The 26,294-nt window shown below is 38.0% G+C and overlaps 1 protein-coding gene and 1 long non-coding RNA gene across 3 annotated transcripts in view; one reads left to right on the forward strand and one right to left on the reverse strand.

Annotated features, from left to right (window-relative positions):
- Window positions 1-25,317, reverse strand: part of LOC124876298 — a 35,321-nt gene extending 10,004 nt beyond the window's left edge. The window contains exons 1-2 of one of the 2 annotated variants that reach the window (XR_007040267.1): window positions 25,206-25,317; window positions 21,801-24,210 (exon numbers count right to left, since the gene is read on the reverse strand). This is a non-coding gene — a long non-coding RNA (uncharacterized LOC124876298). Of the gene's footprint in view, window positions 1-21,800; window positions 24,211-25,205 lie in introns of those variants that run through there. The other variant, XR_007040268.1, reaches the window with a different exon arrangement.
- Window positions 1-26,294, forward strand: part of LOC124876295 (rho guanine nucleotide exchange factor TIAM1-like) — an 84,788-nt gene that overhangs the window by 22,082 nt on the left and 36,412 nt on the right. The window contains exons 2-13 of the mRNA XM_047378948.1: window positions 2,406-2,508; window positions 4,816-5,465; window positions 7,584-7,870; window positions 8,653-8,925; window positions 9,020-9,251; window positions 10,433-10,605; window positions 12,552-12,776; window positions 13,935-14,120; window positions 20,229-20,375; window positions 20,582-20,656; window positions 25,134-25,304; window positions 26,163-26,267. Of these exons, the coding sequence (XP_047234904.1) occupies window positions 4,823-5,465; window positions 7,584-7,870; window positions 8,653-8,925; window positions 9,020-9,251; window positions 10,433-10,605; window positions 12,552-12,776; window positions 13,935-14,120; window positions 20,229-20,375; window positions 20,582-20,656; window positions 25,134-25,304; window positions 26,163-26,267 (2,517 nt within the window). The 5' untranslated portion in view covers window positions 2,406-2,508; window positions 4,816-4,822. The remainder of the gene's footprint in view (window positions 1-2,405; window positions 2,509-4,815; window positions 5,466-7,583; window positions 7,871-8,652; window positions 8,926-9,019; window positions 9,252-10,432; window positions 10,606-12,551; window positions 12,777-13,934; window positions 14,121-20,228; window positions 20,376-20,581; window positions 20,657-25,133; window positions 25,305-26,162; window positions 26,268-26,294) is intronic.

A 26,294-nucleotide genomic window follows, 5' to 3' on the forward strand; every position in this document is an offset into this window, starting at 1 on the left:
TCTTAAAGATCTGAAAGTATGAGTCAGACGTGTGTAGGGCCTGCTTTTGTTATAGTTGCAGCTACAAGTCATTTGGGATATGCCTTTACCAGTTCTGTGCATCTAAAGACCAAGATTTCTGCCCATTCCATGTAAAATAGCTCAAGCTCAGTCAGATTGGATGAAGTGTTTGTGTATTTCTAGTCTTGTTGCGTATTTTTAATTTGATATGGACTTTTGCTGGGCCATTCTAACATGTGAATATTCATTGATCTAAACCATTCTAATTTACCTTTGTCTCTATATTTTGAGTTGTTGTTCAACTGAAAGCTGAATTTCAAATATTTTGCAACTTCCAACTGGTTTTCTCATGGACTGGTTCAATTATCTTCCCATCAACTCTCGGTCGCTGAAAGAACGCCTTAAGACAACCCTAAGATGTGGTCGGTCCACAAGAGCCGATGTCCTGCATGTTTTAGATGTGCTCCTGCTCCGACACAGCTGATCAAATGGCTTAATTAGCTCCTCCGCATGTTATCAAGTTCTCTAGGAACATGCTAACTACCCATTCCTTTGATTCAGGTTTGCTCCTTTGTAGGGCATAAGGACCATTTTTCATTCCTCAATTCTTTCATAAAGTTTACCTTCTGATCATCACTGTTACCATCATCACTATTGCATCATGCCCCCGTTCTAAAAAAAAAAGGATATAAAATTTTTCAGAAAATTAAACGTTAAATGCAATTTAATGTAAAGTGATGCAAATGAAGACCAATACCTCATCAACAGTGTTATCTGATTATAAACTATAATCCAATAACACTTGCAACATTAGCAGCTGGAGTCAATAATTTGCAATGGCAACATATTTATACCACCACTATAGACCTATTAGAAAAAAAAAACACAGCTTGTTTTTCCTTGCTTGTGGAATATCTGTGAAGTGACTCCTCATCATGTAAAGCTACCATACTATACAGGCTCTCAGCTGAGATCCAATCTACCTTGAAACTGAAACTATTATCATTTCTACCTTATTTCTACCTTATTTCCTTATTTCTACCTTATTTTAATTATCTTGACACCCTGGAGGGCAGCAGGAAGTACAGAGAAGGTCCTGAACACCTGCACTGTCCTGTTGAGTGATACTATCATTGAGATATGCCTCATTCTTTAGAAGAGCAAAATATTTTATCTGCTAAATGGAAATATGTCCACATCAACACACAAAAACTGTGCTTGCACCTCCATAACCTCCAATCATTATTTGCATGGAGCAATATGCAAATCTGAACCCAGCAGCTAAGGGCTGGTATAGGAGAAAATGAGGTTATTTTGGCAAAGATCAGTATTTTTCAGTAAAGAGGGTGTATGGGTGCACACATTTCTTTGTCTCCAGGAAGACAAAGGGGTGTTTTTCCAAAATGTTTCACGCCTGTGCATGCCTGTTTAATTTGGGGTTGCCAGTGAGTAGAAAATCCAGCTGTTCAGAAAAACACAGTAGCTTTGAATTTGTTTTCTGATTTTTATTTTCTGTCTTTGTTATCTTCTAGGTTATATGTCTCTTGAGAAAATGTCTTTGATTTCATAACTTGCATTTAAACTTTATTTCATTTGCTTTAGCAGGCATACAACAATTTGAATATATATCTTCCTTTTTACAGATATGTTTTTGCTTCTTTGTCACATTTTTCAGATAATTAAAAACAATTTAATGTCAGACAAAGATAGCATGAGAAAATATTAACAGAAGTTCTCAAATGATGATTTGGTTGTGAAACCCTTGGTGACAACAACTGCCAAAAGCTTATGCAATCACTGGAAATTAATTGTTTTCATCACTATGGAGATGTTTGGGCCACTCTTATTTTAATTGTTTTAATTCAGCCAATATGTTATATATGTACCGATATATGTCTGGACTTTGACTAGGCCACACAAAATCCTTCATTTTTAAATTTTTTTTTCAAGCCATTTAGAGGTGGAATTGCTAGTGTGCTTTTAATCATTGCCCTACTGCATAGCCCAAGTGCAGTTGAGCTTAAAATCATGAAGTGATATATAGACATTCTGCTTCAGGAAATTCTAGCAGGAAGCAGAATTTATAGTTCCATCAATTACATCAAGTCATCCAGGACTTGGAGCAGGAAAGCAGCCCAAGACCATCACACTTCCGCTTTCATGTTTGTGGTTTGTGTTAGTTTTACACCAGATGTAAGGGACGCACATCACCCCAAAAAGTTCAAATTTTGTCACATCAGTCCAGAATTTTGCCAATTAACAAAACCCTTTTTCACAACACTGTATCTTTCTTTGTTAGTTTTAGAAGTTTATTTTGCTCACCATCTTTTCTCCTCTGTGTTCATTCGACACATTGAGTCATTCTGAAGTTGAAACATCTCTTTGTCTGCTCTTATTTCTTTCAGGGCAAAGTGTTTCCAGCATTTGAGCCTGTATGCGTCATATTATTGGTGGAAGATCAAACCCCAGTAAAGAGGGCAAGATGGTGATCCTGCTCCTGTAACATAGGTGAATACTTAAGTATCTAAGTTGTTTCATAACTTTGAATCTTTCATTTAGAAACTTGCTTGGAATATTTTCTAGCTCAAAAACAGACCAAGAACTTGTTTAAAAATTTTTTTCTCCCTTCACAGTCGAGAGACTGTTGGTGTGGGTTTGACAATGTGTGATTCACAGAGGACAAACTGATCTGACAGCAGCTGACGCAGAAACGTCTTTTGCCTAAATAGCATTAAGCATTTGGCTTGTAGAGGCACTCAGTTACTCCTATGATCAACAAAAGATACCTGACAACCTGCTTTTTTATTTGATTCCAGTTTTCAGAAGAGACCAAATGTAGAAATTATTGCCGAACTAATGTGTTGAAAAACTGGCATCTTTTTTAGAGTTGTATTATTTTTATTTTTAACATAAACATACAAAAATACCATAAATCATTTCTACCCACAAAAAATAGTAAGAGCAAGACATTTTCAGCTATTATGCCCTATACATCTCTATCTGTGTTTGATTCATGTGTGCAGTTTTGCTGTGTGTGCTGTAGTAACCAAAGTAATTGTTAGGATCTGATAACGTATGGCCGAAAAAAGCTGTGTCAGACCTTCCAGCTCATCTGTGGATGTTTCTGATCTCTCATCTTATTTGAATGACAGTTAAAATATGCAAAGCATGCAAACAGCTCACAGGCTTGAAGTTTATAAAGTCATAAACTTTTACTTGCACTTGCAACATGCTGTTGTATCCAGTCTTCATATTTTTAGATCCTGTGGTGGACAAATAATAGGGGGGTTGTAGTATATACACTTTACAAGAAATGAAAAAGTTACTTGACATAATTAGTGTTACTTTGGTAGTGTTTTGACTACTGTATTACTATGTTTGTAAAATAAATAAAAAAATCAAAGAATATAAACACGGCATTTTCCTGTTAAAGGTCTTAACCTTAGTTCGCTGTTTGCTCAGCTTTCTAAACTTAATATGATCTGGAACACTAGCTTCCGCATTGATGTCAGTGAATTTGTTTGAAGTTAAAAATTTTAAATTTTAAGAGCAAAATATAGAGCAACATTGGACATTTTTAATCCTGCGAATCAAAGTAATGTTACTGTGGTAATAGGTTGTTCCACAGCTTGAAAACCTTGATTTCAAGTTGCCAGTCTTTGGCAGAAAAAACCCCCACATTTTTATTCTAAGAATGGACAGAGTGAGAAATTTAATGTTTAGTTTAAAGAATCGACAGATATACTGGTCCCTGGCCCTTAACTGCTTGCTATGTGGGCACTAATATTTAGAAGATTAAATTAAAATAAAAAAATACTTTATTAATCCTAAACAAATTGAATGTTGTTGAACTGATATTATACAACTGTCTTCAGAGTTGTTGTAGATGGTGATGGTTGTGGGCAGTCAGAATATTAAACAGAAATTTTATCATTTTGCTTGTTAGAATGTGTCAATTACCTGGCAAGAGCATATTGAATTACTTGTGAAAGTTTAAATAAGAAATTGTCTAGTCCGGGAGACAAGGCATTACAGTAATCTAAACACATAGAAACAATATCAGGTGTCCCAGCAGGAATGACTGTAGCATTGTTCTTTAATTTAAAGAAGCAAGACCGTAAAGAGTTTAAATCAAAAAGTACTCCCAAGTCACAAACACTGGACTTGGTACAAGAGGAAGCAATTGCTTGGCTGTTGTTTCAGTCTGTTTCAGGTGGACTTATAATCATTGTTTCTGTTTTACCGATTGATAAATAATGGCCATGATCATACAACTAGTCTCTTAGCTCAGTTAGGCAGTCAATCCAGGTGAATGATTTAAAAGACATAAAACTGAGTAACAACTGCATAAAAATGGAAGATGTCATCAAAAGACTGAATAAAACCTTCTAAAGGAACTAGATAAAATAAAAAATAATAATTGACCAAGTACTGGACCTTGGGGAACCACAGAGGTTAAAGAAGGTTTTACAGAAATATACCGATTAGCTTTTACAGAGAGACCCCTGTCCCTTAAACTGAAGAAAAACCAGTCCAACGCAACCCTATAAATGCACAGAACAATTCCCAGCATTGGTGGCCATCAGAAGGTCATTCCAGACACTTCAGAGGTCAGGCTGTGCTGAATGTTGCTTCTGAAAACCAGATTAAAAAGGATCAGAAATCTGAAGGCTGGCTAGTAAAGATCTGAACTGACCTTTTACCACAATTTCCGAAACAAAACTATTGCTGGGGTGCTTAAATGTGTCACATGTCAGGCTAAATCTGAAGAGAGTGAAGGCTTTGTTTTACAGTGGTTTTCTCCTTTCTGTCCAGTTGAATCATGGGAAATGTGGAGAGTCAGAACGGAGACAGTGGTGTGTATCGCAATGGAGAGGTACACCTTTCCCGCAAACACACATCCCGCTCACTCCGCCTCACCAACAAGAAGCTGGTCACTCGCCGGCAGAGGCACTCTTCGACCGTAAAACAGGAGCACAGAAACTCTGAGACCTCCACTCGCTCCTCCAGCACACCAAGCATCCCACAGTCCTTGGCAGAGAGTGGTCTAGAACTTTTCAGTGGTGCAGATGAGCAGGGAGAATTCGGCATTAACCCTCACTGGAAACAACGCGTCTCTATGACAATGAGGCCTGAGTCCTATCAGAATGAGGACGAGTCCTTGGCCACACCGACTCCTGAGACCTCAGAGGCAGACACTATTGCTCAGGATGGAGAAGAGGATTCGATGGGAGAGGGAGATGTCCCTGGGGAGGAAAGATACCTCCAGAGAATGACTGAAGGTCCCAGAGATGGAGGGACCTTTAAAAAGAAGCGATCAAAGTCAGCAGACATGTGGAGAGAAGATAGTCTGGAGTTCTCTATGTCTGACTTGAGCCAGGAGAATCTCACCAGCACTGAGGATATAATCGACGGAGGAGATGAAGAGGAGGAGGAGCAGTTCACACGTCTCAGAGGAAGTGCAGGTGAGGACAAAAACATGGGCATAAAAGACAGCTTTGTAAAACTTATATCAAATGTTATGTTTTCATTCTCAACCTGTGTTTTCACATTTGTAGGTAATATTTTAAAAGAAATGCATACATTTTACGAGAATTGATTTTAAAGGTGTCTGTATTTCTTGAAAGACATAAGCAGGAGGCATTGATTTGATTCATAATGCAGGTAATGAGAGGGGAAGGAGGTGAGAAAATCACAGGCACTGACTGAGTGGGAAAACTGATTTGAAAGACTGTATTGATTGGAGGTCCGTTGCTATCCATCACTTGCAGCAGTTCAGTTAATCACAGGTTTGTTAGTTTAACTAGAGCTCTGCAGGAGCTCCAGCAGTCCAACGTGACATCAAGCAGGAGCTGTTAACTTAACTGATGAAGGGTTAAAGGGCTCCCATAAGTGGTCAGATGGCTAAGCATTAGATGTAGGTTTTCTGCATTCACTCGCACACTTTGGCAATTAGAGGGAAAATCATGATCCACAAGACAGACTCGCAATGAAGAAGTGAAATACAAGACGGAACACTAAAAGTGCAGTGGCTTGCAAAAGATTTCACACCCTCTGAACCTATTACATTTTGTCCAATTGCAGCAACAAACGTCTTTGTGGTTTTTGGGACTTTATGTGATAGACCAACATAAAATAGTGGATAATTATGAGGTGGAAGCAAAATACAACATGATTTTCAGATAAAAAAAAAAATAATTTTGACAGGTGAGACACACATTTGAATCCCTTCCCTTTAATCTGTTCCTGCGAAATAAAATCCAATGCAATTGCCAAGTGCATCTAATTGGTAAATAAGTTTGTGGGCTAGGTTTGTATAATTAAAAGGTAAGTTAAATACATCTGTTTTTTGAAAGTTTAGAGGTTTGTTGGAGAACATCACTAAACAAACTACATCTTGAATTGTCCCCCGTTACTGCAACAATCACATTGCGTCCACAGTGTTATTTACATGCTTTTTTCTTGGTGATGGTGAAGAAGCCCACAGGGGTGAAGCGATGCTCTCTTTCACTGCAATGAAAGGTGTGCAGAAAGTTGGAAAATACAAACAAAAAAAAAGAAAAAAACTGTGCGTGGCATCACCCAAACAGCGGTTAGGCTACTATACGGCATGACTCTACAATAATGTTAAGGGACTTTCAGTAAGATTTTAAGCCCAGACAGAATCAAGTCCCTCATACCTTGAAACAGTAATGCAAGTGCTGCCAGTGGCTGCATCAACATTAAGGACGGGATGCCAGAGCTGCCACAAATGTGTGGGAATTGTTTTGCTTGATGGAACCAGCACAAATGCTGTATTGTCTTCCCTGAAATCATATAGGAAGTCTTTTTCTCATGCTAAACATTTATTTGATTTCCTTTTTTCTGTCTTTACTGTTTTTGTTCACATGCAAATTTTGGGGGAGACAAATTACCTGTGTCACTTTTGAATTCATTGATTTCCAGCCAGTTTTTCGTAAATTCTCTGAATCCCCACATCTAACACAACATAACCAAAATTAGACATTTATACTTGCGCTATGTATGCTTAATGTTAGCTGAACAACTACGTTTTTTTGTGTTCACTAATTTCCTGGAAAGCAAAAGATTCTTACTAATGTGAACTAGTAAAAGATTACAGCTTGACATCAGATGATTGGCATTACAGTCTACTAACCTTGCAATAAACTTTAAATTCAGATTGTTGCAAAAGTTTGCAGTAGAAATATGGGAATGGTTTTTTGTGAACATAAGTTTTTATGGTTTGAGCCTCAACCACAAGCAAAGTTAGTGTATCCAAGCAGAGAAATAGCAGCACCAAAATCATGGAAAGACTGGAGGTTTCCAAAGGAATGACTTGGTGTCACCTCTGATATCCTTTTCCTTCTCCCTCACGAATATGCAGTAATTTGTGTTGGTCTGAAATTAAAATCTCTGCTGAAGCCTAAGGTTTTAACTAAATAGAAGAAGAAAAAAAAGCTCCAGAGGTATAAACATGTTTGCAAGGCATTGTAACCACCAGAAATGTAGTTACAACTGAACTTGTCCACTCACATACATTTATACACACACTGCCCTGGAATAAATGCCAGTTTTTTGCATAGGCTCCACTGAAAGAGCTTCGTCCCTAGACCATCTGTGCAGCCAGCAGAATCCAGACCTCAGGGGTCAGAGGAATCGCTACATTAAAAACCACAGAGAAGCCAACTGCAATGGAGACGCAGAAGGCGAGGATGGATTGTTGTCTCCAAAGGAAGAGGACAGTGGCGGCTATGGAGCATTCACCCTCCCATGTCGACGATCTCACTGTCTTTCTGAGGGGTTGTCCGGACTGGGGATCCCTGCCACCCCATGCCCTGCCTTCCAGGGACGGCGTGCACATACTACTCAGGTTTGATCTTATTTATGAGGTCTCCTTTCCCTCTGCTCTGTTTCTTCAGAAATAACCTCAGACTCAGACTTTGTGTATCATAATTTGTTCGGAGGTTCAATGGGTCAGGACCACAGTCAGTTTAATACTTACCCTTCTGAAGACAGCCAGACATTTCCTGCAAGTTTTTTGTAAACATTCTTCATGTGTTTTTTGTCTCTGAAAGGGTATCCTAATGCTTTTGCACATTTATTCCACAGATAATCTTCCAACACAGAAATTTTTAGCACTATTTACAAAATGTCCTTGACATATCACTGCAGCTGAACAAATCAAAGATTTAGAGATGTCATAATATATGCATTCGAGTTAAAAATAAGCCAGCAGGATGCAAAGTACTGACAGAGTGAACCAGGCAAAGTGCTCAGCTGATTCTAATAACCCACATGCACCCTTGGAGAGCGGATAACCTTAAGTGCTTATTATAAATTGTCTAACTTGGCTGACAGTTTGTTGGATGTAAACAGACATAAAACATACCAAAAAAAAAAAAAGAAACAGATGCACAGATTATCTTTAGCGAGAGATAGGAGAATCTTATTTTTAAATTTGAAAATCTATGCAGATTTTCTATGCATAGAAAACCTCTAGAGATGTAATGTAATTAAGTGTCTTACAGTTTTTTTACTGCATATACACAGAAATGTAACATTTAAACATGTATGCATGGTTTTGAGACTGACATGCATCAATAATACTAATGCAAATCAGTTCTGGGTTCGCCTTGTGTTTATGTTGGACAGGACATCTCGGGTGTCTTGGGGGAAGGAAGCGAGTATGGTGACAGCGGCATTGATGGCGTTGCCACAGAGATGGATGCAGATGGCGACCTGATCTCCCGGCGGTGTAAAGCTATGTCAGCCTCGTTCTCACTCTACTCGGCCACAGAGAGCAGTGTCTTTAATGGCAGCGACAGTGGGAGCAGCAGCGCAGGCGGAGGAGAAGGAAGAGCTGCTGAGGGATGCAGAGGAGGAGTGTATGAGAATTTCCGGAGGGAGTTAGACAGTCAAGTCAGGGTTAGTTGGTTGTGTTTTTGTGTTTACATGCCTTTTAAATGTTATATATAAACCTGTTTCATTCTAATCTCTTTCTCTTTTAATCATTCATTAGACTAATCAAGGCAGAGATTGCACCGAGGAGGCCGGCTCTGCTGTAAGTGATGAGCAGAGCAGTAGCACCCTCAGCAGCGCGTATCCATCTGACACTGTGATTGGCTGTGTACAAGGCACAGTCAGGAAAGCTGGAGCTTTAGCTGTGAAGAACTTCCTGGTTCATAAGAAAAATAAGAAGGTGGAGCTTGCAACCAAGCGCAAGTGGAAACAGTACTGGGTGTCTCTAAAAGGTACTGGTCATGAAGCAAACTTTTTAATGGCAATGTGGTAATATTGTTGTTTTGTTAAATAAAAGTCCTCCAGGCTGCAGCTTGACATCCTAATACCAACTGTAGACACTGTGCCTACATGGTGTACAAAAGGATGTCACAAAATACTCCACATCAGCCATCATGAGACGATTGCTCATCTACTTTCCCACACCAACTCTGGGCAGTTTCTTTAAAGGAGAAGAGACAACATTTGTCATTGCACACATTGGGGTCGCAATAGAAATATGGAAATGTTCAAGAGTAGAACCTACCAAACTTAGAAGCTGTGGTAATAAATGAGCAACAATTTAAAAGTCTTAAACAAATGTCCACAAGACGAAAATAAATTCTGTATCAAATATCATATCATATCAAATCATATACTGTACAAGACGGATCTAGACCATACCATATCACATCACATCCTATCACATCATATTTTATCAACTCAAATCATCGTAAGAGCATTTTAAAGAGCATTGAGAGGTTGTGGTTTGATTTTTTGAAAGCCTTTTGAGTGTTATCAGTTATTTTTAGACCTTTTCAGGCATGTTTAGTTAACCATATCCCAAAACAGCTCTGAACAAATTCCCACATATCCCGATTCCTGTGGTTGTAACGAATGTAAGGTGTTCTGCTCTTAAAGGCCTTTTTTATTTATACTTAGGGTGAAAAACATGGTTTTATGAAGAAAACCTTGCAACCGTAATGTCATACTCAGAAAAGCATCTTAACTTGACCCTGATTCATTTATTCTTCCACGCTCTCTCTCCTGTTAGAACATAATCACATCAGACTAAACTCAGCCGATGCCCTTATTTGTCGCCCTTACTGTTTTCTCCCTCACAGTGCTCTCTGTGGCTGCGCATTAGCTGTGCTCAGCCTCATCACAATTTAATTTTACGGCAGGATCTGTGTCTAATCCAATCTGATCCTTTTAAAATTCATAAGATACTGAATTTGCAGCTGAATTCCTGCCTGCATGCTCTGTTTATATCAGTCTTCTAAAATAAGCAAATGTGGCTTATCTTCCTGACCTTTAGTTGAAAGTTCAGACCAATAAGTAAAGAGTACTTTGGTTAACTGCAATGAATTTTGTTTGTGGGCTTATCACAGTGTTTCTATTTCCTTTCCTCCTTCTTTTTTTCTTGTTCCTTAAGGCTGCACCCTCTTCCTGTATGAATCTGATGGCCGCTCTGTAATTGACCATAACAGCGTTGCTAAACATGCCTTGTGGGTGGAGAACAGCATCGTGCAGGCCGTGCCTGAACACCCCAAGAAAGACTATGTCTTCTGCCTCAGCAACTCAATGGGAGATGCATTTCTATTCCAGGTGAGAAAATCCCTGAAGTGACATTTCTCTTTCTAAGGGATGATCAATTTACAGTAATTGACTTGAGAGAACATGACAAATTTAAAAACCAGGAGGAACATAGATGGATAGACATAAGATATTAGATTTCCTCTGGGGATTTGTAAGTGTCTGAGTGTGTCTGACATATAAATATGTGACCTTTATCTATGAATGGGAAAAACGACAGTCCTGAGTCCATGTGCTTGTTTTATGTCTGACATGTTTAAAGGCCACACTGTCACAGTGTGACAGTGATCCACAGCAGTGACTATTGCATATATTGAAATGCATCCATTTATATTCATGGAACTTCCCCATATTGCCCCATTTTCCCACGATAGGCAAATAGAGAAAGATTATTTAAGTGACGATAAGAATAAATTGACAACCTTATCTGTTAAACTAATATTGTAACTTGAACATTGATCCATCTAGCTGTCAGTTGCTTGCTTTGTTAAAGCATATGACTCATTTGTATAACGTTTTGGACTTGTACTTTATGATCAAGAAAAGCAGAAAAGAAAAAAAAGCAAGCAGAAGAAGGTTGAGAATGTATTCAAAAGTTAACAAAAATTGATGTAGTCATGTTAGAATGCCAAACCTGGCCAACATTGGATAATACAAAGGCAACTCAGGAGAAAAATGTTTCATTAATTTCTCGTGCTCAAGTTTTACTTTATAAAGTACAATTTTTTGTGGTCATATATTCAATGAGGAGGAAGAAATCTGCAGAAATGTCTTCAGATTGCTTGGGAGTCTAACAAGCTGGTACAGGAAATTAAGTCTACCTGTAATTCATAAAATGATTGCTTGCGACAGAACTTGTGAAAAAAAGAAATCTTCCTAAATGCCTTGGTTTTTTCTGCATGATCTTTGGAAGCTCTCCCAGTGATTGCATGTGTTCTCTCCAGGTGCTCCGGTGTCCATCCAAAGTTCAAAAACATGACTGAAAGGTTAATTGGTTACTCCAAAATTGCCCTTAGGTATAAGTGTGTGCGTACATGGTTGTCTGTCCTCTGTGTCTCTGTGTTGCGTTCTGATGGATTGGTGACCTGTCCAAGATGTAGTCCGCCTCTCACCCAATGACCACTGGAGATCAGCAGCTGCCCCCCCGCGCAACCTTACAAGAATCAGTGTGTCCAGGCAATGGATGGTTTGAAAGAGGGAAGTTTTACTTGGGCTCCAGCACTACTTTTTCTGTCAGCAACTATGTTACAACTGTGTTACAAGGATAATCATATAAAAGAGAGATGAGCTGATCATGCACTTTTCTCCAGATACGCAGTCTGTGTTTTTATTAATTATTAACTTATTATTGTGAATAAAGATATGAGAGGATTATTTGAGGTGAGCAGTTATTGATTAAACACAATCTGCAGACATCAGCAGATGTTTTGTTCTGCTATAAAAGACAGCATTTTGTAATTGGATCAACTGTACGCTCTCAAACATCACCCACAGTCACCTTGGAGATCTTGCTGTTGAATCTGCTTGAGATGTCTGTCTAGACCGTGACACAAATTATGTTGTGTTATCTTCAGTTAGCTTTTGTTGTCCCTCCCCTAAATCCAAGCTTTCACACGTCTATTAGGATCATTATTATACGCAATTTTTTTTGTCAACAAAACAACAGTTTTCCTAAGCCTGTCACAGGGATAGTGACAGGCTTCCAGACAGTGCCACTAAAGATGTAATGTCATCATCCCTATGTGGTGTTGTCTTCCTGTTTAGGGGGAGTATTTCAAAAGGCTCCTTTTTTATTTCAGAAAAGGGCATTTCAAAGTGACTTATCCAACTGGACAAAACAATGCAGACCTGACTGATTTATTTATTTCATACTTTCAATATATTTATGTTTCCCTGCTTTAAAATATTGCCTTTGGCCTTTTAGATATTTAACTACCCCTACTTCCATCTCTTAACAGACATCAGGCCAAACCGAACTGGAGAACTGGATCACAGCAATCCACTCTGCGTGCGCCACGGCTCTTGCCCGACAGCACCACAAGGAGGACACCGTTAGGCTGCTCCGAACCGAGATCCGCAAACTGGAGCAGAAGATTGACATGGACGAGAAGATGAAGAAGATGGGAGATATGCAGCTTTCCACTGTTACTGATGCGAAGAAGAGGAAGACCATACTGGAGCAGGTATGGAACAAACAACTGTGATAATCTCTATAACTGCAATCTGACAGATAACTGGATGTAAAGAGCAACAACAGACAGTTAACTCAATGACAAAAAAAAAGTATTTCTTCCTCTTTTTACAGCATCCAAGAGACACCAATATAAACCATGATACTGATCTCATGTATTAGGAACCACATTTGAACATGTGAATTCACCTTTAGGGGTTTAAAGGTGCATATCTTTTCAGCTTTAAAGTCTCTCACTCTGTGTGACACTAAATCATCTTATCTGTGAAGCGTCATTTAGAGAAAATGTTTTTAGGAGCATATCTAACCACAGATGTTTTAAAATATCCCATCTGTCCTCCTGCGTTACCACCTGCATAATTCAAAAATCTCTAGCACATACTGAAACGCATGGATAGCATACATGAAAAGTGAGAACTTTTTTACTGACTTTGAGTCAAACAAATCTTTTTTTTTAGTCAATGCAGGTCAGGAGATTATGTTAAATGTTACATACAATGCTTAAAAATAAAACGGAAAGGACAAAAGTGGCTGAAAGAATGAATATTTCCATTAAAAGCAACAGTAAACAAAACACTTGCCATTAAATAGAAGTGTTTGATTTTCCTCCATGAAAGCTATGCGTTAATACTCAATCAGGGTACTCAATTCCACCTGATTTGTTTAAGGAGCAATATGTGTACTGGAATTTCTAAACTGGTTTCATGAAAGTCGTGATGTGGCTGGGAATGTGTGTAAAATTAAAAGGTGTTCTAGATAGTGTTTGCATATAAAGCTGAACAAACAGATGATGGCAGAAACTAATGCAAATGAAGCCTAGTTTGTGTTTTGTTCATGTTCCACCTCCCACGGCCCACCCTGTGATGCTCTTCGCATAACACAGCAGGTTAGCAACTGGTGGGGGCTGTGTTGGTGAGTAATGCCTCGCTGCAGGCGCTTCAGCACTCCCACATCTCTCCCCTCCCACAATGACCAAGTGACTATATAACACCAGGCAAGCCTTCAGGCATGCTCAAGGCTTTCCTTAATTAGTTAGTGGTCAAATCTGAAATAAATTAGTATAATAATATGGAAGTGTGTATACAATGAATAATTACATATCTCAGACCATATTCCATTATTTTAATTCAAGTTTTTTTCCCGTTGTTAGATTTTCTTGTGGGAGCAGAACTTGGAGCGGTTCCACATAGATCTCTTCCGCTGTCGCTGCTACCTGGCCAGTCTGCAAGGCGGTGAACCTCCAAATCCCAAACGCCTCCTGGGCTTTGCTTCCCGTCCCACCAAAATGGCCATGGGTCGCCTTGGCATCTTCTCTGTGTCTTCCTTCCATGCATTGGTAAGGCTAAAAATGATCACGCACATTCATGCATACAGACATGTATTACATGTATATGTTCCTCTACGCCCATAAACAAATATTCCCCTCCATGCCATTCAGTAATTTTCTTCTTAGAACAAATCAGAGCACCTTAACATGTTGCACGTGCCTCTACATGTTTGCGTAGGTATTTTGTTTGAGGCTCTAAACTGTCGACCCTCAATAACAGCCCAGCTTGAAGAGAGTGGGTGTGTTTGCGTGGCTGGAAACGTCTTATCAAATACGCCTACCTGAGCAAGAAATACCTTCCGCTTTTTTTCTTGACATTGTAGCAAAAGTCAGCAATAATTTGTGGGATTATTGTTACTTTATTAAATAATTTTGATTGTGTAAATATATTTTACTGTATCTTGTGACCTTAAGTTCATCTACTAGCCCAATTAAAACTGGCTTTTTTAAACTAATGTATACCTTTGAATGTTTTGCATTTTGACACACTTTGGAACCACAAACTTCAATGTGTTGTAGAATTTCATGCGTGAGACACACACATAGTGGTGCATCATTGAAAGTGGAAGATAAAATATGTATTGTTTTAAATATACCAATCTGAAAAGTGTGCTACCCAGATGTATTCAGCCCCTCGAGACTGTAAAACCACATGCTGCTACAAATTCAGCTGAGTTATTTTGGAGTTTGGTTCTACTAACTTTGCACATTTAGATAATTATATTTCGAGTCTTGCCACAGATATTTAATTAGATTTAGGTCCTGACTTTGACTGGCCCATTCTAACATATGACAATTTGTTTTATCTAAACCATTCCTTAGTTGCTCTGGCTGTATATTTAGGGCCATTGTCTTGCTGGTAACTAAACATCTACCCAATTTAGACGCTTTTTGCAGCCTCTAACAGGGTTTTCCTCCAGGTCGTTCATTCTTCCTTTCAGTTGTAATAGGATTGCCTGCCTCTACTAAAGAAAAGCATTGCCACAGCATGATCTGTTTCACAGTACAGATGACACGTTTAGGCTGATGTGAAATGTTTGTTTTCTTTCCAGCACATTGCATTCTGGCCACAAATATCTATTTTTTTTGCATCTGACCAACATTCCTTCTTCCACATGTTTGCTCTTTTCCCTTGTGTTTAGAGTAAAGGAGGTTCAAATTGATGCTACACTTTATTTACAAAAAAAAAAATTAAAAACCATTAAAACTTTTTCTTCCATTTAGCAAATTTGTAAATTTTACTTGTCAATAAAAATCACAATAAAAACAATGGAAGTTTATGGTTGTAACTTGAAAAAAGGTATACGGGGACTTTTGCAAGAACTGCAACCTCCTCACTTAGAGCACTTGCATTCGTCTTGTTTTACATTTCACGTACACGTCAAAAGTTGGGTAAAAACTATCCACACTGACGCACGCAATCTTCACACCCTAAATCTGAAAATCTTCACATCAAACCTTTGACACATCAAAAGGCTTGTCAGGGAAATAAACCAAGAATTCAACGTGTTCATTCATCTCTGTGTGCTGTTGACAACTTCAACTTGTGACAGAAAATGAAGCCATTACTTCTGTGCCATGTTTGCTATTTGAAGTGTTTCAAGAATTTATGAATGAATGAATGAAACACCGTCATACAAAGAATGACCTATACCTAACAACAGTATCACTAAAACTGAAAAGGAAATGAGAAAACATTTATGATTCCTGTTTTAGTACAATATGTTAATGCTTTTAGTTTACTAGTCAGAATTTTTGATGGAGCTCAGATTGTGCTTCTATTAGTATAATAGAATCCAAGATGGCAACCTAATGTACTATAGGTAGTATGTATTCAGCCACATGTTTCAGTGGGCAGATTGCAACCTTTGTACAACAATTCAGGCCTGATTTGTTGGTTGATGGGTTCATATGCAGTATAGAAGAGTTAAAGATGTTTTATCTGACGTACCTTCAATATCCAATGGCACACTGCAGGGGTGTGTGCTCTCATCCCATTTTTGATTCTTTACAGGTGTAACACTTGTCAAAGCCAGTATTCAGGTCATATTATAAGGTCTGCTCATGAGTATGTCATCCTATTTTTGCTTAACAATGACAGCCCTAATTACAGCCCTGTCCTTAAAAACTTCAGGGTGTGGCAAAGTGACAATCGTGCCCTTTAATAACCACTTCAGCTTTTTAAAGTTGAGCATTTCAAGTAAGATCCAATTACTACCTAAGGACATCAGTCACCACCCCAGTTAAAAGTACTTAAGCTGATTTGGTCTGAACAAAACAAAAAATGTTTTTGTCATTCTTTAATGCCTCTTTGCTATTTCATACCTTTGCAGTTTTGGTTGTTCTATAGCTTACATTTTCAGAAATAAAATGGAGCCATCAACTGCAGGATATTTTGTCCTGACCACGTATCACTTTGTACCCAGGCTTATAGTAACTTCATATGATCTATATGTAGTCTACTGCAAGCAAATGTGGTTATATATCTCCATTTCTTTTGGTTTGATCAAAGTTGACCTCTTATATTTCAAAACAATTATCTGGTCTTTGTGAACATCAAAACCCCAATTGATGGACATAGGATGCAACATGTAGTCTTGAGAAAAAAAATAACAACACACATTCAATAAAATTGTAAGTGGGATTTGAGCCTAAATACCGTAAACTGGAAAAATTATTTTGTTATAACCAACAGAGTAGAATGAATTTCCGAAGTGGCATACTTCTGGGAAGATACCTTTTAGTTTTTTTTATCGTTGTTTTATTACACCCCTTCAACAGTTGTGTGCAGGTGTGTGTCAATAAGTTAGTTTAGCGTTTGCAGAGAGGTTTGCAGTGTTGCCAAATTAGCACTTTTCACTAGATTTGGCACCTTTTCAAAGCTCCTAATAAACTTTTATTCAAAAAAATGCCTTGTGCTAAATCTAACACTTTTTTGTTAAACTAACAGCAACTTTCTGAGGAAGAAAGTCGCTGCGTGAATAAGCTGAATCTGTTGCCACTTGCAGCAAACGGCTACAAGAGGCTGCCGCTTGGTTCTCGCAAGACGGAGTCTGAACTGCCAATGAGTTTTTGTTCATTCTGATGATAGTGTAACTTTTGTTTAGTAACAAAAACAGAACAGAACAAAACATACTGCATACAAAAAAAGAATAATAATTTAGTGCAATAAACAAAAACAACTACTTATGCAAAGTTAAATTGGCGCTGTAGGGTTTAAGCTTTTCAATGGTAGATATAACTTTGGCAGCTTTAGGGTGGTCTAATTTTTTTAATCTTCTATAAAACAGAAACATAACAGAACAAAAACAGAATATAAATATAATAGTTTAAACTTTAGATCTCAGACCACAGTTTCTGAGTGCCACCCTTCTACAATCTGTGCCCCTACCTGCCCACCCCAAGAAAAACAATTCTAGACACGCCCCTGGCTGTGTGACATGCTTTGCCTTAAAAATCCTCAGAACTTATTTTGGTTAAACATCTGTAAAACGTGGTGCAAAACCAAGTACAATGTAAGAAGGCCAAGCAAGCAGCTAATATCCTCATGCTTTATGCAATACCAGACATGTAATTGGCATGTGCAGAAACTAGCTGTAGGTGAAAGGTTTAAAATGTCTGATTGTGTTGTATGAAACAGTCATGTTTCATATGACTGCATGCTCTGCTGAAATGGCTTGATGAAAAGAGCTTTGCAAATATATATCTTTTGTCCATGCGCACACACCTACCCATCTCTCTCTCACACACACTGTTCCTTCCTATCCTTACAGGGACCTTGCATTGACTTCCATTATTTCTAAATCCTAACCCTAACCCTAACCCTTACCTGTATATACCTAACCCTAACTTAAACTCAATTCATACTTTAGTCCTAAACCTAACCATTAATCCCCTTAGCTAATTTTTCCTTGTGTGGACCAGGCAAAATGTCCTCATAATGGTGAATGTCCACACAATGTTGGTGTTCCATCAATGATTGATCTACACAAGGTTAGACAGACATGTGCACACACACACACACACACACTTACACTACTGTATTTGTATTTTGTCTTTTATTTTCTGTGATTGGTGGATCAATATAAACTCTGTTAGTGAGAATCCATCCCTGAGGCCCTTTCCCACAAACAGGCTTAACACTCTCTGCCCCTTGTCTCCGTGTGCTTTTCTGCCTACACACTCCCCCTCAGTATGTCTCCCATATTACACATTGAAGGGTTGAAGTTGTCAAAAAATTGCTCACTAAACACAACTGCCACAGAAATAATTCTTTATTTCTCTATGCTCTTTCAAAAAGAGCATAGAGTTTTTCCTCCATTTTTCCTTTGTGTTCTCCATTTATTTTCATTCTTTCTGAGGCTGAAACACTCCTTCATGCAGCTTACATAAGAAGCATCTCATAGACGGTGTGCGCTATTAGTTTTGAGCAGTGTGCATCTCATGAGCAGTGAGGAGACAGCACACTGACACAGCTTACAGTGTGCATGCTGTGCATGCATTTATAGAGTCATGCCCTGGTGAAACATAGTGAGTCTGAGCTGCTCAGTGTTCAGGACGTGAGTGTGAATTAACCCAGAAATGCCAAGAGCTTTTCGTCTCTGCTCTTGTAGTGGGTCACTGAACAGGATGAGAGAATGAAAGCATGCTGTTAAAATATATATATATATATATATATACATATATATATATATATATATATTTCTGAGATGGCTAAAATGTTACAAAAAAAAGTAGTGGAAATACATATTGAATAAAATGGTAAGCCAGGAATTTAAGCCTAGAGCAATTTCAAAAGGTAATAGTGAAATCACAACATATTACTAATAAAAGCTAAATTACACTGCTCTTTTTCCTTATTTGTTCATTTAAATAGTAGAGGGATGTTCTATGCAGGATTGTTTGTCTCCAATCTGAGTTGTATAAGAATAAATATTTGCTGATACCCAGTTCCACTTTGTAAAAAAATCAATGCCTTGTTTCCTTTAAACTCAGTAGTTTTACCATACATTATAATAACACTACATTTCATCAGTATTTTATGGTCTACATTAGGCGGGGGATTGTGTCTGGCTTAATTCACCTACCAATGACATTCTGCATGCTGCAGTCTCTGTTTTACTTGACAGTGACAACTATTTTGCCCCAAATGCTGTTTGTGCAGAACAACTTTAGTACGCTAATTCAACACAGGGTTAACTTCCTAAAGAATACCACTATAACATTATGATACTGTTCACTAAACGGCCCATGGCTTTATCATTTGTTACTAAAGATGTATCTGACTTAAAAATACAGCTCAGCTCGTCATTAAATTCATGTAGTGATGTTTTAATGTGGACCAGTTTGTTGAAGTTCTAAGGTAAAGTTAGCATTTGTTTTCTCTGTTTTGATAGGACTTTTTGATAATTAACCCTGTTACATTTTAAATACAATTTCAGGTAAGCATATGCAGACAAAACTTGCAGAAAAGCTTTTTTTCTTGCTTCGTAAACTAAAACCTTGTCCATGAACATCATCAAATTTAATCTGTGCTTCAGCTGCTTTCTGCACATTTATATCCATCATGGACATACAGACAGGAATCTGCATCAGCAGACATAATCTATTCTACTCTATATGTTGTTACAAAAGGTAAAAACACTTTAGTTATTAGAAAATCCCAAATTTACTGAAGAAACAAAATTACATTCATGACTTGTAATACACTCTTGCAAGACATGAACAAAAAATTAAGCCATTTGTTGCGAAAGGGACTTCACAAAACATGGCCTCATGTGGGTGTGACTGATGTAAAATTCCCGACAGTAAGGAAATAAAAAGATGTCGGCATTTGAGCCGCCTCAAGTTATCATTTCAGAATGATTTGATCTTGATCTGATACTTGGGATATGATTGGGATATTCCTGATTATTAGTTTGAATTAATTATATCCGTTGTAACAATCTCAGTCCACCACAAGTTACAAACCTGATTTTTAATCCCTTAAGAAAAAAAGTAATTTTTATGCTGGTAAATGTATCTCTATAATGATCATTTTTGATATATTAAAATTAAACTGCAAATGCAAGAATTTGTAAGTCTCAAATAACTATCCTTGCTTCCTGACTTTCACAGGTGTCTGCCCGGACTGCAGCTAGCATAAGCAAGCGAAACCAGCCCGTGCAGCGGACCTTCAGTAAACGGCGTAGCCGCTTCTCCTCCCTCTGGGGTCTAGACACCACCTCCAGAAGAAAGACCAAAGGAAATCCTTCAGTTCAGCAGGTTTTGACAGACTTCACTCAATTCACCTTCTGACAGAGCAATGATTTGTTTCTAGCTCATCATCTTTGCCAATAATTGTAAAAATAAATGTAGTTCTCAGTTCTTTAAGTTTAAAGCTGTGCTCTGTAGCTTTATTACATTTATAAAAACTGCACTTTAGTTGATGTTTTTAGGTGCGTTTGAACTCTGCTCTTTTTTTCTTAAAGGTGTTTAATAATGGGACAGAGCCTGTAAGAAAACCGTTGGAGTGCATGTTTGAAGACTCTGCCAGTGAGATATCTGTAAGAACCAACTATTATCAACTAATATTATCGCTATGAAGTTTTACTTTTAAATTGTGACCTAAACAAACTTATCCAAAGAAGACAATTGGGAAAACAGCACATTAGGAGCTGCATTGTTAAGCAAATCTGTCGCACCTTATGAAACAAATTGCCTTCAGAAGTCTAAATAATTAAAAACACCATCCTGATTTTAAAATATGGTAGAGGGAGAATCATGCTGTGGGAATGCTGTTTTCAATCAAAGACAGGGGTCCAGGTTTAGGGAAAGATGGTGGAAGATTAATACAAATTTAATTAATACCCCTTAAAGAAAGGATCATGCATACTTTTGCAAGGCATTGTAGAGATGGTCAGAAATTGTTATTCTAAGAACAGCACACATTGGGCTGCAGAAATTGTTGAATTTTAATTACACACATGGAAGACCTTTGTCTTTCAGATTTTGGAAATATTCACATTTAAGCTGAATGACTCCACAAACACTGGGTGCACTTAAAACAAGCTAGCTTTATATCAAATAACTTAATAACTATTCAGTGTCATCTAAAGTAGGTCACAACTTGTCTCTGTTTCTTTGTAGCTCTTTGCCATGCTGTAACGAAAGTAAGATAAAAAAAAAGCCACATCAGTGAATGTTTACATCTATACGGTAATAATCTTCGCAAGGCTAAACACAAAGAAGCAGGTCTCGTTTTGCTTTGGGCTAATTACTTGTCATTATTTGCTTTTCTTGTAAACCATGAGAAAGATCACTGGGGCATCTGATGAATCTTTGTGTTTGTATGATAGGATAGGAGCTTCTTAAGACCCCGAGGCCAGCGGCATAGCTGAATTTTCCACCTCCTTTGGTTTTGGTAGATGTTCTAGCTCTTTATTTGATGGGTTATCTGGCGGAGGCACAAAATCCCTGCACCCTTTTGCTCCAGTGAGCATTTCTTTGAGGTCATTCACAAGCTCTTGCTTTAACATTTATAGACATCCACTTCTCCCTTCGATGTGGAGTAAGTGGAGAAATTTGCAGGGTTATGAAAGTTTAAAATTAGCAGTCTCTCTTCCCTCACCCTCAGATGATTCTGGAGCTTACAGAGCCTTGCAAAAACATTAATGCTTCTTGAAATTTTCTAAATTTCTGTACATCAAAGCCACAAACCTAAATTCATTTAATTGAGATTTTATATGAGCATAAAGTACAGCACTATTGTAAAGTAAAAATTAAATGCATTTTACAAATGAAACTCAGCAAAAATATGGCATTTATTCGTATACTCTGATACCCTAAAGAAACAATGCTAAATGATTTTTAAATTGAAGAATGGCATCAAAGCCATTGTTAAAAAAAACATTGGAAATCCTGTTTACAATTTGTTAAAGGCCTTGTTCACAGCAAACATGTGGAAAAGGGTGTTTTGGTCAAAGGAAATGAAAATTAAGCTTGTTTATCTACATGGAAAACGGTATCTTTGGTGAAAAATGTTACAATGAACCCCCTTTGTCACTATAAACCATGTTGAAATGTGGCGGTGGCAACATTTGGTGGTGGGTATGGTGTTCTTCAAAAGAATGATGCACAATTTTCAGATTTGTTTCATAAAATAAAAACTGAAAAAATATGGTGTGCATGTATATTCCGACTTCTTTACTATCTAGGAAACCCAGCAAACATGAAAGAAGGTGCGCTGAGACCAAAATGTAACTTTTCGACCTACATGCAAAATGCCAAATGTGACCATGAACAACTTTTTGTATCACCTGGAACACATCATCCCCAATGTGAAACATGATAGTGGCAGCATCATGCTTTGGGAGTGCTTTTCATCAGCAGTGGAAGGGAAGATCAGGGTTGAAAGAAAGATGAATGGAGTTAAATACAGGGCATTCCTGGAAGAAAACCTGTTAGAGGATGGAGATGACTAGAGTGTATGTTTAATTTCCAGCAGGATAACAATCCTAAAATGGTTTAGATAAAACAATTTTAATGTGTTTGAATGGCCCAATCAAAGTTCAGACCTAACCGATCAAGAATCTGCAGCAAGAATTGAAATGTAAATCTCTATATGTGCAAATTGCAGCAATTTGTGGTTATAGTTTGATTCTTTTGGAGGGGGGTGAATACCAATACTTGCACACTTATTGGGTTTCCATTTGTGAAAAAACTAGATAAACTATGTATAATTTTAATCCAATGTTACATTTAAGCATTACTTTGTGTTGGTAAATCACACAAACCTGCAGTAAAATACAGTTTTGGGTTGAAAACGAGACAAAACATGACAAAAAAGGGAAAAAAAAGGGGAGTAAACACCATTTTAGAGTGCTGTACTTGTTTTACATAAACACCTTGTGCAGCTTTTTCTCTTGTAACACAGTGGTTACCATGTCCCTGTTCTAGCGTTTTATGGAACGTGTTGCAAGCATCAGATTCTAAATTAGCCATTATTTGCAAACAAAACAATCAAATTTATCAGTTTGACCATTAAATATAGTTTTGTCTTTGTAGTGGATTCATATGGTTATAGGTTGAACAGGATTTACAAATCATTATATTCTGTTTTTATTTAAATTTTACTCTATGTTCCAATTTCATTATAATTGGGGTTCAAAATTTACAGATTATTATATATCAAATCAAAAACCTACATCATTTTTGACAGATATCCATCTATTGTTTTCAGTTGCTTAGGGCAATTTTAGCTAAATCAGAATCACATAAACCATCCTCAAGAGACATCACTGTCTGGTGATCTCTGAGAGAAACCCAATCTGATATTTGCAGATCATTAACTCGAATTATGCAGATATAAGGTACCTAAGTGCCATAACGTTTCGGAGCATCTGTTCTTACCTGTGCTTACACAAATTTACAGATAACTCAACATCAGAACAAATGTTTTAACAAAGAAATCGGCATAGAGCTCATTTGGATGTTTATGATTATTTATCACAGATGAGTAAATATTGTGATTTCACAAAACCTAGAAAGAAAATGGTTAAATTACGCAGAGGTTGTGCAAGGATAAGCATGCCACCTCCATAGTTCATGAGAAGCGATAAAAGGCAGTCGAGAGTGTGGGAGAGGAAAAGACAGGCCTCTGTCTGAACCCCGCATACTGAAGAAAAACTGGGGCAATAAACCACTCTTGCTGTGAGGGCCCCCTGCGGCAGGAGGAGAGATCAATTTCCTTCCACCCACGCCCAACCTCAGCTGGCGGGGGTTGGGGGGAATGGGATGACCGTAAAGAAATGCACAAGAGGTAGCATGCCTTGACTTTTACTAATACACAGCAAGAACCCTCACATTACCAGCAAAGATTTTTCACCTCTGACAGGCTGGCCCCTTCTATGACACTGTATTTATTCTGGGGAGTCCGATTGTTAACATAAGAGGAAATAAGAGAGCAGAAGATTTTAATATGCCTCATGTAAACCTTTCATCCCCCCAGCAGAGGAATCTTAGATAGGCCAGGAGGGAAGCCAGATGGTGCTGAGCAGCCTGGGAGTTCAGGGAAGTTGGGGGAGGTACTGGTTACGGGCCCCTCCAGCCTGTTGTCTGTCTGGGGGAAAAAAAAAGTCTCTTTTTTTTTTGTCTATATGTATTTTGTTTGCACATGTCTGTTGAGTCTTTCAAAACAAAACAAACAGGCACACACAGATACAGACCAATTGCAGTTAATTTTAGCCCATGTCAAAGAGTCTGATTTTGTTAACTGTCGGGAAATTATTTGGCAAGACGGACACTAGCACAGAAGCGAGCTGATGGAGAGTTGCATAGATAAGGGAAAGGGCACCAGAAGGAGAGGCATTGATCGATGGTAGGGTGGGTAGAATTGAAGAATGGAAGGAAAAATGTGGATGTGGTAACTTGATAGGAGGAGATAGGTTACAAACAATGTGAGGTCAAACATAAGAGATAGAGAGGCCGACATGGTGGCGGAATTGTTCATCTGGATCAAATGGATGGACCTAAAGGTTACAGAATGCAATTTTCTAAATACAGACACATGTCATAAAAATGTAAACTGTGAAGAAAACAGTATATAAATGGTAAATAGACTGAACTTATATAGCGCTTTTCCAGTCATACAGACCGCTCAAAGCACTTTACACTAGCGCCACATTCACCCAATCGCACTCATTAACACTCACACATTCATACACCAATACGCAGATCGGTAAGCAACTTGAGGTTAAGTGCCTTGCCCAGGGGCACATTGACATATGGCAGGAGGAAGCTGGAATTGAACCCACAACCTTCTGATTGCAAGACAACTACTCTTCCTACTGAGCCACAGTCGCCTCATCTAAAGGAAAATCAAAAGGTTATCAAAAAGGCAGATGAATTCATTCAAATCTGCGATATGTTGCTGACATGTTTACCTTGCCAATTAGCAAAATCCTTAACGTCTTTTAGTTTATCTATTAGTTAAAATCATTATGTTATTGATATAGATACAGTATATATATGTTGCATTTTCAGAAAAAAACAGAAGACTCCATGAAAACTGTTCCTCAGCAAAGCGTAGACAGTGATATTTGGGTTCCAGATTACCTGAAGCCCTCCTGGGTGAGTCTGCCAAACAATCAGCCAGTCCTGGCCATCGTGCAGCCCGGTGAGACAACATTGGATGTCCTGAACAGTGTCTGCAAGGTAGGCCACTGTTAGGAGTATAGGAAACTCAAGTCAGCATTGATTTGCTTGAGCCACTTTTAAAACATTACGTAATTAACAGTAAATAGTGCATGAGGGTAACTACAGACTTAAACCACTGAACAGCAGTTTGACTTGATATATTATGCTTGATGTTTTTCTTCTTGTTACATATTGTAACTTTTCTGCGTTAACCTGCAGGCTGTTAGTTAAATTTAACAAGAATTAAAAAGTTAAATTTTCACAGCTGCTAAAATTGAAGTCATACCATTTCTTTTATTGGGATCCAATAATACGTGTTGGAGTGAACAGAGCCGCTTCTGGCTGTATGTATAAGAGCTTCTCCTCCCATACCTGTTGCTGCCTGCTGCAAGTCAGCTGGGTGAAAGAAGGATGCTGCACTTTCTCATCACTCATAAAAACCTCCAAATTCCGCTGTTTGAGATAAAATTATTGGATTTTTTTATAATCATGTTCTTTTTTTTTTTTTTTTAGAAAAGTAATGGATCCTTTTCCTGTTTGCTTCAAACCAACCATATTGTGTTATACATTTTAGTTATGTTTTGTGTTATTGAACATTTTTCTGCCTGCTGCAGGCACTCAACTGTGTTTTTTGCATTCAGACAAGTATAAATACTCGTGATTAATCTATGTTGATGTGCTTTCAGCACAACATGCCAAGTTACTTTGTGGAATCCTTATAGAGGAAAAAATGTTTTTATTGACAAATTTCCGTAACCCCTCTGTGTTTATAAGGAGACCAACTTCAGTTTTACATGACAACAATAATAAACTTTAACTATTTGCAGCAATCTTTGTGCAATTTTACTTATTTCTTTCCTGTCTCGTTACTTCCAGACCCATCAGATTGAGCCCTCGGTTCACTACTTACGTGTGAAGGTGTGGGTCAACAACCAGTTGCTTTACTATGTTCCCAAATCTGAAGAAGAGATCTCTGATTTGGTAAGAGAATACACTCTAAAGCACTGT

Source organism: Girardinichthys multiradiatus, chromosome 11 (genome assembly GCF_021462225.1).
Source record: "Girardinichthys multiradiatus isolate DD_20200921_A chromosome 11, DD_fGirMul_XY1, whole genome shotgun sequence".
NCBI lineage: Eukaryota > Metazoa > Chordata > Actinopteri > Cyprinodontiformes > Goodeidae > Girardinichthys > Girardinichthys multiradiatus.